The sequence below is a fragment of the Dama dama genome, chromosome 33 (genome assembly GCF_033118175.1).
Source record: "Dama dama isolate Ldn47 chromosome 33, ASM3311817v1, whole genome shotgun sequence".
Lineage (NCBI taxonomy): Eukaryota > Metazoa > Chordata > Mammalia > Artiodactyla > Cervidae > Dama > Dama dama.
In genome coordinates, this window is record NC_083713.1 from 33,621,685 (window position 1) to 33,638,065 (window position 16,381).

The 16,381-nt window shown below is 34.8% G+C and overlaps 1 protein-coding gene across 1 annotated transcript in view; it reads right to left on the bottom strand.

Annotated features, from left to right (window-relative positions):
* The window catches only part of SCN2A (sodium voltage-gated channel alpha subunit 2), a 285,612-nt gene that overhangs the window by 11,192 nt on the left and 258,039 nt on the right, over positions 1 to 16,381 (bottom strand). The window contains exons 19-24 of the mRNA XM_061135553.1: positions 13,855 to 13,975; positions 9,772 to 9,926; positions 8,471 to 8,644; positions 4,906 to 5,028; positions 3,428 to 3,709; positions 2,101 to 2,154 (exon numbers count right to left, since the gene is read on the bottom strand). Of these exons, the coding sequence (XP_060991536.1) occupies positions 2,101 to 2,154; positions 3,428 to 3,709; positions 4,906 to 5,028; positions 8,471 to 8,644; positions 9,772 to 9,926; positions 13,855 to 13,975 (909 nt within the window). The remainder of the gene's footprint in view (positions 1 to 2,100; positions 2,155 to 3,427; positions 3,710 to 4,905; positions 5,029 to 8,470; positions 8,645 to 9,771; positions 9,927 to 13,854; positions 13,976 to 16,381) is intronic.

The window sequence follows — 16,381 nt, forward strand, 5'->3', positions numbered from 1 at the left end:
GAACAGAACCTGGCCAAGAGTAATACGTAAGAATAAGGGTTTGACTTCTGTTATATATTTCTCTTGCTAGACTAGAATTATTACCATATGTGTTGACATAAGTATATCAGTAGGATCTTTCCTTTCTGAAAATGAGTCTATTGATTCATTGTACTCAGCAGGTCTTAAGTACAGTTTCTGTAACAATGACGTGCTCTCTTATCTAACACAGTTCTGGTTTTGTTTTTTTTTAAGTATGAATTATGTTGATAATGCTCAACTCTTTTAAAGATATGAAAGTGAAAGTGTTAGTCACTTAGTTGCATCTGACTCTTTACGATCCCATGGACTGTAGCCTGCCAGGCTCCTCTGTCCATGGAATTCTCCAGGCAAAAATACTGGAGTGGCTAGCTAGTCTCTTCTCCAGGAGATCTTCCCAACCCTGGGTTTGAACCCAGGTCTTCTGCACTGCAGGTGGATTCATTACCATCTGAGTCACCAGGGAGGCCTTTTAAAGGAATATTTACCCATTTCCCATTCCCCCACCCCACCCCCAGCATACGAGAGTTCTTGCAGTTCTTGGCAGTACTTGATATTGCCAGACTTTTAAATATGGCCAATCAGGAAAGTATGTAGGTAATATTTAATTTTGGTTTAAATTTGCATTTCTCTCCTGACTAAACGAGAGTAAGGGTGAATAACTTTCCATACTTTTAGAAGCCAAGTGAATTTCATCTTTTGTAAAGTGTTTGAATACTGAGGGATTATATAGTAGTATGACCTCTGAAGAACTGATGCTTTCAAACTGTGGTGTTGGAGAAGACTCTTGAGAGTCCCTTGGACTGCAAAGAGATCAAACCAGTCCATCCTAAAGGAAATCAACATTGGAAGGACTGATGCTGAAGCTGAAGCTCCAATACTTTGTCTACTTGATACAAATAGCCGACTCATTGGAAAAGACCCTGATGCTGGGAAAGGCTGAAGGCAGGAGAAAAAGGGGGCAATAGAGGATGAGATGGTTGGATGGTGTCACCGACTCAATGGAAATAAGTTTGAGTAAACTTTGGGAGACAGTGAAGGACAGGGAAGCCTGGTGTGCTGCAGTCCATCAGGCTACAAAGAGAGACACGACTGAACAGCAAAATACAGTATTGTATGCTAAGATATTAAGGAAGAAACTGAAAGTAATTTGCATGTCATGTAGGTTATTGATTAGAAAGGTGGAGAGAATTTTGAATTAATCAAATAGGCAGGAAACTATTGTAGAAAATGAGATAATGTAAGAAAGCCTTTAACACAGTGAGTGGCAATAAACAATAAATTATTAATATTATTCAAAAGAGCCTATAAATGGGACTTCTAATAATAAAAGAGATAAAATGCAGGGTGTCGAGCTCTTATAGTTTCTTTTTTTTAATAAGGGGGAAAAAATTCAGGAATTCTCTCTAAGTTACCACCTGCTTTTGGTGTCAGAGATATAACATCTTGAGCTTAATTACTATGCTCTGACAATATATGAGAAACTAATCTCTTTTCTAAAACGTGATTTCCTTCCTTATTGTTAAATAGTGAGAAATTATATGGAGATTACCACAAAAAAATTCAAAACTGCTGATGTATGTAAGATACATTATGAAAGCCCTTTCTATCATAAAACCTTATTTCCAAAAAGAAATATGATTATATTTGTTTTGTTTTCTTTTTTTTTCTTTTATCATTATTCAGACTTTCCTATCACAAAAATATCAAAAGCTGGAGGAAATCTGAGACAGATGAAGAAAGCACCTGTAAGGGCTTTTAATTCATGGCTAGAACTATTAGAACCAAAAACAAAATGTCTCTATTTACAAATAGAACAAATAGAATCTACAAATTTTTAAGTGCCAGTTGCTATTCTATACACTAGGAAAGATATGTTAGAACATTCACAGTGAACAGAGAAATACATTCAAATCAAATTTTGGAAGAAGTAATATAAGGTTGAATATTTTATTTTTCTAATGTAGATATTCTGTATAAATCGACCCATGGTTTTATTTTATTGACAATATCACTAAATTACAACACTGTAGAAATAGTCACTAGATCTAATTAAACAATTTTCCCTCTAAATAGACTTACATTTCGTGAATCAACTGCTGCATACATAATATCCATCCATCCCTTAAATGTGGCCTGAAAAAAAAGTCACACCATTGAATTTTTTCCCCTCACAAATTATAATTCTAGAAGAGACTAAATATCAGGTTTATTAACCAAGATTTATTCAAAAACAGGTATATAAAATAGTTTGAAATTAATATTTAAACTCTTTTGGCAAAGTTTTAAAACACATGCATTGAAAACTCTTCCTTCATGTTCTTTTGTAACATCTTTCTATTTTGACTTTAACATCTATACTTAAATCATGATAGATTATAACAATGTGCTATCATAAAAGCAATTATCAACAACCTTTGACTCTTATGTATATATACAAGAATGTAACGTGAAAAAATTTCACATATATAGTATTACCTTCAGACAAACTGAAAACTATGTTGCATTATTTGATCTTAAGGTTGTCTTTTCTGCTTATCTTTTCTAAATGATATTATCATCAACCACCAATCATGATGGTTTGTTCTTGAAATTGCCAAATATGCTATTTTGAGGCAATTATTCTGTAAGGGGAAGCTTTATAATCTAAAAACTATTATACCTAACAGCAATTTACTTTTTAAAAATTTTGGTTGAAGAGACATAGTAATTCTGAAGAAAAGTCATCAAGTCATGTACATTTGTTTTTCAGTTTCTTCATGCCACAGGACCCTGCAGTCTTCATCTCATGTTGGGTATCATGTTAGTGGATCATCTCAGGGAGCATGTGAACATGACTTAGAGTGGTCCGTTGAGAAGCTAAATGGAGTTTTATGAAATTATAGCAGGCATAATAGACTCGATAGGAAGGTTTTCATTTGCAAGAGAGCACTCTCCCTATCTTAAAGCATTCAAGCAACAGGCAGGAAGATGGACAATCAAGGTAGGAGTCCATGTGAGGGGAATATTTGGTTATGGTGTTCGTGAAAGTTGGGTGAGTGGAGACTTGGCAAGGGTTTAGATACTTCTGGTATCTGAGAAGGACAGACATCTACCACCCCTCTGCCTACCTTTCCAATCCCATCCTCGGGCCAATGCCTCTACTTTGCTCAGACTGGGGAAAACCGTGGGAAACTACATAGAAATTTCAGTAACAAAGACTTGTTTTGGGAACCTAAGGCATAGTCTGGGAAACTTTAAACTTTATACAGCCATCCAGTCTCCAACATGGTGCAGAAAGACAGTCCATCCATGATTAAGGAAGAATCTAGGCAGATGGGCTTAAGGAAATATGTACTGCAAACAGTGAGCAAGAATATTATACTCATTTTAGTAACACATCACAGTGAATAATAAAGTGGTTACTTACTACTTGAAGCAGAGAAAGATACCCAAGTCCCACATTATCAAAGTTGACCTTCACGTTCTTCCAACGGGCAGTTTGGTTGCTATCTATGAGGGCCTTACATTCGCTGTAGTTGTTGACCACGCTGACATCAAACATCTCTCCAGTGGTGTAGTTAATACAGTGATAAAACTTGCCAGCAAAAAGATTCACCCCCATGATACTGAATATCAACCAAAAGATCAGGCAGACCAGAAGTACATTCATTATGGATGGAATGGCTCCTAAAAGAGCATTGACAACAACCTGCACAGCGGGGAGGTGGGAAAAGAAGTGAAAAGAGAGTCAGCTCTAGGGAAGAACTAGAAATTTAGGTCATCATACATGAAAACTCAACAGAGAAAATATAAAAATCATTCTAGTACTGAAAGCTTGATTCTCTTTCTAAAAAATCAAAATAGCTACTGTAAAAACAGGTTTTTGAAATTAGTAAACTGAAAAGAATTTAATAGCATTCCTTTCTATGATACCTTGCACACACAAATACAGAAGCACAAACACCTCCACATATCATCCATTTCTGGTTGTGTTTGCAACATTCAAAGAAAATCCTAAGTAACTATTTTAAAATATCACAAAACAACACCTAAAAGTTCCTTTTTAAATAGCCAAACCTTCCTGGACAGGGCATCATCGTTTCCTCAGTGCTGAGGGTATGTAGTCTCAGGTTTTATGCCTCAGGGGATGGCAAATGGCAGTATAAATGCCTCCCAGTTCCTTTGTACCGCCTTTCTGAATGAGGGTTAGATTTCCACAGCTGACCTACTTTTTAGCTAGCACAGCCTTTGTTTGAGAGCAAAAAGGCCAGGGTTAGACTTTAAAAGGCTCAGAAGACATCATACGGAGCAGGGAAGAAAAAGGATGAGGAATGATTTGGTGGTTTCAAATTACAGTGAGTGGGATTTCCTTCACATTTATAAACTGGAATGAACATAACTAATGTTGACTCACATCAGAAGTCTACACAACATGCTAGAAATTTCCCACAGAGTGAAAAAGTCTAGGTAGAAGCAATCTCATTGATTCTAATTAGAAGCCATCATTCAGGTATTATGTTGTGTGAGGGCCTCCAAAAGTGTCATTTATGGATGTCTGACAAATATTACTGATTGACTGGTTACATGAATATGAATGTAGAAGACACAAATTTAACCTGGATGTGTCATATCTGAGGTTCAAAACAGCATTTTATACTGAAAGTGTTCGTTGTGTCTGACTCTTTGTGACTCCATGGACTGTAGCCCTCCAAGCTCCTCTGTCCATGGAATTCTCCAGGCAAGAATAATGGAGTGGGTAGCCATTCCCTTCTCCAGGGGATCTTCCTAACCCAGGGATCGAACTCTGGTCTCCCGTATCGCAGGCAGATTCTTTACCACCTGAGTCACCAGGGAAACCCTGTTTTCAATTACAATTCCAACAAACACTAAAGTATGTGGTCTTACCCTCATTCCTTCAAACCGGGATAAGGCTCTCAGTGGCCTCAGAGCTCTTAGTGTTCTGAGGGATTTGATGGCACCAAGTTCTGAGTATCCCAAAGCATTTGCAGTTAAGCTAACCAATGAGACCTATACAGAAAAAAGCAACACAATTTTCTTATTTATAGGCAAAAAATGTTTACACAACTCAACCTTGCTCTATGCAATAAACCAGTTCCAAAACTTTAGTGAGTATCAAAATCACTTGTTGCAAACACAGATGGCTGGCCAAGGTTCACATGAGACCTGAGAATTTGCATTTCTTTAAGTTCCCACTTAAGCTTAATGATACTGGTCAGTGAACCACTTCTATAAACCTATGAAAAAGCAGCAGCAATATATGCTCTTTTTATCAAGATTCTTGACAAGAAAATTTAAAAGAATTAAATGTAAAGAAAGACAAGGAATGACACCATAATGAAATTTTCATCTATAGATTTATAAAACTTTATCATTTCTCATATTATTTAGCAGACCTGAAAGAGAAAAGAAAACCTAGTACAAGTATGCAAGTAAACTATGCAAGACACAGTTGACTCTGAATATAAGCACACTCAGAAAGATCTAGATTTCTAAACAGTGGTTTAATCTTACTGTACATGTCAGTGTGAAGGCCTAAGATCATTAATTAGGGAAAACTGAAATCATTAAGCTTAAAAAGTTGAGATTTTAGTGTAACTAATTAGAAATTGTCAGAACAATGCTTTCTTTAGTTATTTATACAGATGGCTAATGTAGTTGATATAAGTTGTAACATCACAGTGAAAAAAGAAAAGAATAACTGCTGCAGGTGGCACAGAAATGTCTGATTTCCTTTGAAAATACATAGAAAACCCATTAAAACTATATAAGCTAATGAAAAGATATTTTCTCCTAAAGTGCACCTGAATTGCAAAAGCAGGAAAATGAAAACAGATGTGTAATATAGCTTTTAAGAATATGGTGTTAGTGGATATTTGAAAAATACATTTTTTAAAGAAAAGTAAATGAGGCACATAAAAATATTTTACAACATGACTTATTCAAACTAATTTTGCACATGTAATATGAAATAGAAAAACCTTTAAATTTGGAAAAAATTAATCTATAAAATTTTCTTAAGGAGTTTCTATATTTTTCCTAAAATCTAAATTTTTAGACTTTGCAAATCTCTTCAAAGACAAATGAAAAATAAAGTTACTGAATTATCATTTATTGTGAAGATTTTCTAGGTCTAAAACATGAGGACTTATAGTACTTTATCTTCTCTGAAGATAGGATGAAAAAGAGATAGGTATAAATTAAAGAATGAAAGATAAGAGTTAGATATAAAAAAATTCTGAACAGGGGCAGTATTTATTGGCTAAAGAAGTAGCAAACATTCAATTTTATGTGTCTTGTGTAGTTGAATATGAAAAGGAGATACATGTAGATCTTCTTCTCTTTCTGGTCTTCTCCTTTTGGCCTCTAAATAGTAATTTTCTTCCATTCCATCACTGACATCTCCAGCAAATTTCTTTCCCTAAAAAGGGTGAGCTTTTCTTGTCACTTTTCATAGATACTCTTCAATAGAAGAGTATCTTCGAGAACTCTTCAATAGCTTCTTCACTAAATCACTAAATCATAGATCTATTAATAAATCTCTTTGAATGGCATCTCAGGTCCTTCAACCTCTTCAACTTACCTTTCTTATCAACCAATTACAAAGTATCAACCAATTACTTTCCCTCACCCTGTGGCACAGAGCTTATCCTATAGGGCTACTTGGTGGTTGAACAAGCCCTGCTTGGCATGCAGCAGTGTCTTCAAGGCTTTGATGTCCTTGCCTCATCTGTACCTGCTGACATTGACATCCTTCAAATGCCAGTTCACACTGCACCGCCCTCATGAAGCCTGTGCTTCCTCCTCAGCGAAGCAGATGAAACTTCTAATAGAGATGTCATCTTCTCATTGTATACATATCTATCCTTACTAGTTGCCTGTAAGCTCCCATAGGCCCAGAAAATGGCATACATATTTGTCTCTTCCATACAAAATAGATGAGTGATAAATATGTTTGACATAAATCAAAGCATTAATGTATTATCATAATAATTTTCTTAAATCCAAGAAGATAAACATCAGAATATACTAGGTAACATGAGCAGCAGCTCACAGATTTCTCTTAAGATTTTCTTTATATTTAGGTAGTGTTGATTTAATGCCTTTATTATTACATGGATATAGTAAACATAAGATATTTTTATTAAACATTTACAGTGTATTTTCTGTACACAGAAAATAAAGTATCATCCATAATCTCATTATACAAATAAAAGAACTGGCATTGTCATGGTATATTTTTCTTTTGCTCATAGTGCTCAAACACATGTGATTTAAAGTATTATTATTGTCATTTTATTGCCATTAAACTTTTGATATAATTCCACATGTAGCTTTATATGTTAATATAAATAATAGGCTTGCTTTATTCAGATTCAGCAGAGGAAAAGATATTTTAGTCTCTTAAATTCAAAGAAATCTCTTTATTTCTTACAAATTTTTTCTGTTTGGTGACTAGAAAATTCCTACTAAATTAAGTTGAATTTTTTTCACCTACAATTATAAAAACTAACTTTTTTCATGAAAGAGTCCATTTTTCTCTTTTTCTAGTATATGTAAATTTTATATATCATAATGTTTCTTTAATCGCCAAGGAGTTATTATAATCAACAGAATATTATCTTTAAGTTCAGTACTTAAAACACACATTGTTCTTTCCTAAAAATTTCAGTGTCTTTCTTCTTAATTAATCTGAGTATCATTCTATCCCTTCCCTCCAGACTTCCTGTCCCTTGTTCCCTCTGGCTGTCCTAGTTTTTTCCTAGACAAAAGGCCTTAAATTTCTAAACAAAATTAGCTATTAAAGGCATTTAAGAAGTATATCTTCAAAATTAAATAAAATCGATTTTTAAAATTTTGTCTGGTTAAGGTCTTCTTCAAAAATTTCCCTCAGAAGTAAGGGAATAAACTCATATTCATATTTTTTAAAGCCTCTTACTTTCTGGCACTGCATCTTATTAATAGATTATTTTCAACACCAATATAGTTTCATAAAACTCTTAAGTAATTGGCCCACAGCTAATCTGTTTCTACGATCATACAAATCAAGAAGTGTCTCTTGCTATTTGGACTTTCATATTTCTTTGTAATTACTAATGCACCTGTGGGACACACTTTGCAACAGGTTCTGGAGATGCCAAAAATGCTAACATCAAAGATGCCCGTGAAGAATTTAAACACAGTTACATGTGAGAGTGATAAAGCAAAACTTCTACATTTATATATAGCTTTGCGTAACTTGGGATTTTAAATATTAATTTAACTATTTTGTCTGTGAAACTCTGGCAAAAAATGTTTTGGGGCATTTTCTTATTGGGAAGATGGGACCCATCATTTATACTTGGGTCCTGCGGTCGTATCGAGTGCCTACTATGTGCCAGGCACCAAGCGAGGACTAGAAGTTACCATTCACATGCCAATGAAATGAAACAGTAACATGCAGAATACTCACATCAACGATCAGGAAATCTAGCCAGCACCAGGCATTGGTAAAATACACTTGAAAGCCATAGGCAACCCACTTGAGAAGCATTTCCAGGATGAATATATAAGTGAAAACTTTGTCAGCATATTCTAACATGGTCTTAATGGTTTTTCGCTGTTCAATATATATATCTTCAAAGGCCTGTAAGTGAAAAAACTCCATTGAATTTCATTGTCATAAACTGTCTCTAACTGGTATTTTATTAGAAAAAAATCATGCTTGCAAGCATCTTTTCAGGTGCCTAAGGCTGGAAGACTTCATGCTTCCTAGAGCTGCATTTTGCTCTGTAGTTATCTATACACAAGTGACTCTTAATTGGGCATTTCAGTCAACAAATCAATTCAAATAACCTTTAAATTTTGGTATCAGGATATCCCATCAGAGCTTAAAATTTTTGAGACGCAGCCAGCTGCCTCTGTCTACAATAGGAGGCACAAAATCATCTGCATGCATATATGCTTGCTTAGTGCAGAGTTGCTTGACTATAACCCTAAACCCATTTAGTGATGAAAATATAAGGCAAGGAGTTCCCTTAGCTTGGGAAAGGGGTAGGGATTAGTGTTTTGCTTTCTCTCTCTCTAGCTCAATCTGAGCATGTATGTAGTTGTCAAGAACCTCCCTTTGCCACTGTTCTGCAGAGCTCTTTGGAAAGGGCAAGGGAACTCACTTGCAGGAGTCCCTGGGTCTTCTGGAATGAAAAGGGCATTAATAATTCAGTCCCTTTACAGGAAAACCTATCAGGACTTGGTGATCTGGATCAAGGAGAAAGGAGAAATTGGTTTTCATTTTTGTTGGTTTTTTGACCATTCTGTTGAGTGAAATCAGATATAAAATAAGTCTGTAGTGATCTCACTTTGCTACTTGTGGGTAATTTAATTCATTTACCATTAAATGTGGTTGGTATTAGTGAACTGGCGTGAACACAGCAATGGAGCTGATGTTAAGCAGATTGATATTTAGCTGATAATCCCATGCCCTGTCTACATATTGATTCTTAATAGGAACTGGTTCTGATGACTAAAAGTTAGAAGGGTTGTTCTTTAAATATTCACAAAAAATCATACTGATCTAAATTTGATTCAATCTCAGGCCTACGGCAGAACAATAAAACTTGCTACTTAGCGAGCCTCTCACACTGTGCTAAAAATATCATACTATGTCTCTCATCTTCACAAACACCTGCTTGTGAAAACATGCAATAGGAGGTAGATTGAGGGGAGAGGTAAATGGTTTCAGGTAAAAGTAAAGGAGCAGATCATGTTACCTACCAGTGCCCCACTGCTGACCAGAATCATGAAGACAATGAAGGTTTCGAACCAGTTATGCTCCACTATCTTATAGCAAGTTTTTCTCAAGTTCCACCAGAGTTTTCCTTTGCCTTCTTCTATGCTTATCTGACAACACTTAAATTTCCGCACACAGTCTAAAATATGTCAAAGTAAATGAAGAAAAAATATCACTCTTTGATTATGCATATTTGTGTTGGTGGGAGATTCACCTACATTATTACCTGATACATTACAAATAACTTTATTTTTTAAGATGGCTTTCGTTTGTAGACATAGAAATCATCTATACATTTTAAAATCATTCATCCAAAAACTATTTTTTAGTGCTTATGGGGCTAGTTTAATGGTCTAATAATATAGTATAATGTATTACATTATAAAACCACAGTACAGAACAAGAGAAAGAAATGAAATCACCAAAGGTTAGTATTTCCATCCTATCCCTATCCTATAATTCCACTCATATTTGAACTTTATATGTGATTTCTAATTAGTTCACTAATTACAGTGTAAACATTTCCCTTTTAGTCACAACTAAATAGAATTTTGGAAAGTTTCACAATACTTCTCTAAATAAGATAACCAGACGTAAACAAGAATTGAGATATCTGTGTTTCTGCAACTCCAGCCATTATCAATAATAATGTAACAAACACCTTTGTTGTCTACTAGATCAAAGGCTTCTCAACAAATATTTATTGCATACCTGTTTATTCAAGGAATTATACTGGACAATTAATTGTAATACTAGAATATGCAAAACACCATGTATCTATAAAAACAGTATGCATTTCAAGTAGGGAAGATTTGTCCATAGATATCATAGTTATAGAAAGAAACATATTGTTAGAGTTTACCAGCATGTTAATTCTTAATATTGAGCTGTACAGAAGAAGCAGATTTGGGGTTAAACTTTGAAGGATATGTTAGAATCAGGTCTAGTATATAGAGCTTCAAAGGAATAGAGAAGCAATGAAATAAATAAAATTTAGTGGCAGGGAAGTTTGGAAATTGTATGAAGCAGAAAATCGGGAATTACCACCAGAAAAGACAGCTAGAGCCGATCTGAAAAGGACCTGAAAGATTCAGTTAGAGAACTTAGATTTTGTGTGCTAATGGGGACAACATTGAAGGATTTATTTGGGGTTATGAAGATTTACCTGATGAGAATATTGATTTCGAATGATCTATGCCTGTACAAGGCATTGGATGGATAGAAGACAAAAGATGGACAAGTAGTCAGGAGTCTAAGAGATTCAGTCAATGTAACATGAAAGAAAGTGAAAACAAGGGTGATGGTGGTGACAATAATCAGGGCAAAAGAGTCTACTAAGTTGACAGGATCTGGCAGCACATGTATATGGGGGCCCTGGGGTGTGAGAAAGAGAAGATTCCTGACATAGAGGCTTAACTATGACAGAGAGCTCTTGTTCAATGAACGGAAAAATGGAAACCTCATTTTGAAGAAGCATATTATTTTAATGCACAGATATTTATCAGATGCTACTTTATAATGTCAGCCTGATCATATACTTTGTTTCATGAACATTTAATGAAGTTCCTCTTAAATATTATTAGTTTCTCAAGTAATAAATAAATAGCATATATTTCTTGTTTCTTTGAGGGTGATCTTTTTCATATTTCTATCTCCCAAAGGATTAAGAAGAGTAACATGCCTTGAAAATATCTGTTGTAATGAACTAGATGGAACTGAAATTAGTTTTTTTTTTTTTTTCCCTTAAAGAGGATATGAGATGAAAAAATACTGTTCAATATAAAAAGACCAATGTTAGTGGGAAAGATAAATGCCAAATTTGGGACACTGGTTCACTTCTGAGAGGGAAGCAAAGGATGGGATAAGGGAAGGGTACAAAAGGGGTCAAATCTGTATCTGATTTACTCTTTAAAAACCTGAAGCAAATACAACAAAAATATTCAAACTGTTAAAATTGGTTGGTGCTGCTGTTGCTGCTAAGTCACTTCAGTCGTGTCCGAGTCTGTGCGACCCCAGAGACGGCAGCCCACCAGGCTCCTCCGTCCCTGGGATTCTCCAGGCAAGAACGCTGGAGTGGGTTGCCATTTCCTTCTCCAACGCAGGAAAGTGAAAAGTGAAAGTGAAGTCGTTCAGTCGTGTCCAACCCTTAGCGACCCCATGGACTGCAGCCCACCAGGCTCCTTTGTCCATGGGATTTTCCAGGCAAGAGTACTGGAGTGGGGTGCCATTGCCTTCTCGTTGGTTGGTGAGTGTCTAAGTATTTTTTATTATTGTTTTCTATAATGTTATGGTTGGTGATGCTTTATACTGAAATGTTTTTTAACGTCACAAAAAACAAATGTTGATATTACCATAAATATTATTAATATATTGTGACCCTAAAAATAAACTAATTGTCTGGGAAAGAATAACAACTAATGCTACATAAATTATTTTTGTGATATATCTAACCTCTTGAATGTTTTGTGAAGTCATAATTTTTTTTCAAAATCAACTAACTTCATTGAAATATATGCAGAATTTTGGAGGAAAGAGTGGAAAAAAGTGGCTTCCCTCATAACTTATGCTGAAAAAAATATCTCTTCCTCTGAAATAATTTAAAAATTGACAATGAATACATAAATATTTGTTTTCTCTAATGCATTCAAGTCCAAAAGCAATAGGTATATGCAACCTATTCATCTGCAAAACTCTTAAATCTATTGACATCAATTTTGACACTTGCATAACCACATATTTTTTAAATTAGCTTAAAGTTCAAATTAAACAGTTTTAATGTTCTTAAATGAAATGAAAATGAAGGGAACACTTCTAGAATTAGTTGTAATTAAATAGCATTACTACCATCATTATTAAAATAAACTTTAGTTTAAGCAATTAATATATGGTATTGAATTTGGGGCTAAGATATAGGATGAATTATTAAATAGATATTAAACAAAAAATGAGTTAAGGATGGAGTGATTTCCAGGGTTTTAGAGAAACAGTTCTGTACCTACAATAGAGATTTGTCATGGTCTGTGCTATTGCACTAATATTTTATGCCTCTTTGTTTGTGGTACACTCCCACATTGAATCTAGATTGGCACTTTTGCTTTGGTGAACAGGACTGAGAAAACCTGATGTAAGTGGAGGATTGATAACTGCTTGGCATTTAGGCTTCCTCTCTCACTCCTTTTCTTTCACCATGAGGACAAGCCTGGGCCAGTGTGTGGATGGAGCTGAGTCAGGCAATTGTCTCATCTAAGACCTCAGCCCTATGACTAATCCCAACCAAGATCAGCAAGATCATCTTGCCAGCCATGGGCTTGTGAGCAAAGATGCATTTTTTGTTATATGATAAGTTTTGTGTGCTTTGGTACACATTATTATTGTTCCAGAGATAACTGATCCACACCTCAAATAACATAATTTTAGCTTTCTTCACAAAATCCTTTTAGTATTACTCCAATGACATAGTGCCCCATACTGTATCACTCAGTATATTTTGATATTCCATTATTGATTGTCTAGTATAATTCAGAACGAATAATATATATTTGACCTTGACAGATACAGGTAATTGTTATTCATGGACAGTTCCTTTTTAATAACATAACCACATTTATTTAAGAATGTGTTCCGATATCAAATGGCAGAGTATTCATGGACAGTTTTAAACGTAAACTAATCCATTAGTACCATTATAACCTGACAAAACCGTAAACAGTAAATTACTCCTTCAACTTAAATTTTTTTCTTTTATTTCTTAAAGGTAGAGAGAGAGATGTATGATTTAGTTTTCCTGCCTATCAAAGATTCTACAAGGCCACCAAAAGACCCAGAAAGTTAGCAGCACTTCTTAGAGTAGAACAGGATTCACAAAAGTAGAAAACCAGATCTGATGTCATAAATTAAATCTTAATTTTTCAAAAATCATCAATGCTTTGATATAGAAAAAGCAACCAACAAACAAGTAAATGTACAGTTGCTGGATACCTATAGAGGATTAGAACGAGCCAGAGAGGGAGAGAAGAGACGGCTAGATCAGAGAGAGGTCTAAGGAGCGTACATGCTCTGTTCCTTACCTTCTGTAAAACAGGCTTCCGGCTCCAGAGATTCTTCAGGCTCAGCTTCAGGTTGTTCTCCCTCAGCGGGAGCTCCTATATCAACTGTGCTGCCTTCAGATGAACTAGTTGCATTTAGCTTCTGAAAATCAATTCCACAGAAAAGCTTTTAAAATAGTTTCTTTAATCTATACTATAAAAATTCCAAAGGCGTGCCCTTAAGTCTTCTGTATTCATTTCCTTGATCTGTAATTTAAGAATATCTTAAACATAATGCCAGTCCGCTTTGGTAGAGGTGGGGGGTCACAAGATTAGATACAGCACCACAGTATTTTTTTTTCCTTTAAAAATGTGGTGCTAACAACTTAAGTAATCTTTGATTAAGCTCCTGTATAAAGAGAGATTCTGAAATAAAATCATGCAGAGCTTACATAAGCTGCCAGAGTCGTATGGTAGTCTGTGATCTTGCTTTTGTGAAGTAGTTTAGTTGGTTTTATTCTAAAATTGTGACCCAACCAACAGAAGCTGCACAAGTGTATTTTCATGTCAAATGCAGAAAAGATTTGATCAAACGCACATAAACAGCAAAGTCTAAATTTATCCACTTTTCATTGACATGAAAACATTTACCACTGGTTGTTATTAAACATATTCTCTAATTTTCTAATTCTGAAAGGAGCAGCACATTGTTAGCTTTATAGCAAGAGCTGATTGTGTGCATTCTCTTTGGCCAATGCACTCCTGCGTTTCATTGTGCATTTGGAAACTACTTGTTACTTTGGCACTCTTACCTCTCCAGGTAATAAAGGCAGAAATGAATCTTTGGTTGTTGTTTTGTTTTAAGTTAAATCAAATACCACCGAAAGAAAAATATAATACAAAGAAGTTGTTTTAAATCTTGAAATGCAACAAACTTTAGCCAAGTCAGGTCGTTCATGGGGCCAGCATAAATGAAGGGATCCAGTCTTTAACCTGGTCTTAAAATGCTGCAGGAAAGACACAGGGCCAGGTATGAGTGCCACATGGAATCAGAGTAGTTTGGGCCACAGCATTCTCGGACCTGTTACAATGTTATTACTATTAGTGCATAACATTAGGAGATGGCTGAGCTGACAGGAGCTACTTTATAAAGGGGATGAGGTAAGCACATGATAAAATGCACACTGAAGTATGTTGAACCCATTCTAAAATAGATGTTGTGCTCAGTACTGGAAACATTTTATTTATATTTATTTTTTATTTATTTATATTTATATTTGGGTTCTATGGATTTCCCTAAGAAGCTGGTTCCTTTATTTTCTGAAAATAATTTTCTTTATATAAAATATTTCCTTGGCATAGTGGTGTGGATAAAGTAAAAATATTTATACACACTATAGATATAACAGAAAATACTTTTGTGTGTAATTTAACAATACCACTGATAGAAGCATAAATATCATATGTCTCCTCCACTAAAACTAGTTCAGGATTATTTTTAAATTCAACCAAACCATTTAAAATTAAGGATTACATATTATAAGGCACTTGAAGTTTATTGATTTCTTTTCTACTACCAATTATATCACAACATTGGACAGATACTCAATTATAATACCTTTGTTTTTAGAATTTGAATATACAGTATTCTAAGATGAAATATTACATGACTTTTTCTAATTTCCTATCCTTTATAGCTAAATTATCCTATCAATCTTATTTACATGAAGATGTTATAATATTTGGGACCTGAAATATTGATCATATTATTTACTGGATATTGAAACATGACATAAGTAATCAGAATAAGTGAAGCTTAGTTATAACTAATCTAACTACAAAGAGCCCAAACAAGAAATGGAAAACATTCTTTTTAGGAAAAAGGATCACACTGCAATTACGGGTTGGTTAGGGATTAGGGGATGATTCTAGGTTTACTGTACCCCACTTTGCCAGGATTCTCTAGAGAATTTCTTTGATGATCCATTTTCAAGGCGCTCCATACTGGTGAATGGCTGCATCAGAACTTGCAGCAGTGCTAGGTATATACAGCTCAGGTACTCTATAAATATTCTTTAGGGAAGGTGGGAGGGAGGTTCAGGATAACAGGAAAAAGGTATGCCAGTGGCCGATTCATGTTGATGTATGGCAAAAATCATCACAATATTGTAAAGTAATTATTTTCCAATTAAAATTAATTTTAAAAAATTAAAAATGAATGAATGAATGAATGAGCTTCTTCATAAAATAATGAACGCTAAGTCCTTGATAGTGACTAGCAGAAGTCACCAGACAACATTCCATGGAATCTTGGTTTAAAATATTCAAAAGTTTCCAGATGATCTCTGTAACATCAACTGCAATGCCTTTCATTTAGTGTGGTGTCTTAGTACCGACACTGAATTAATAGATATCTTTCTAATTGAAGTCAGACATTTGTATAGTTAGAGGTCAGATTATTTTTTAAAGGTGCAACATAAAAGTTTTGTGTTTCTAGAATATGTATCTCACCAGATTTAACCCTCTGAAGCAAAGATCATGCTTTTGTCATCTCTGCCTCTCTAGGAAC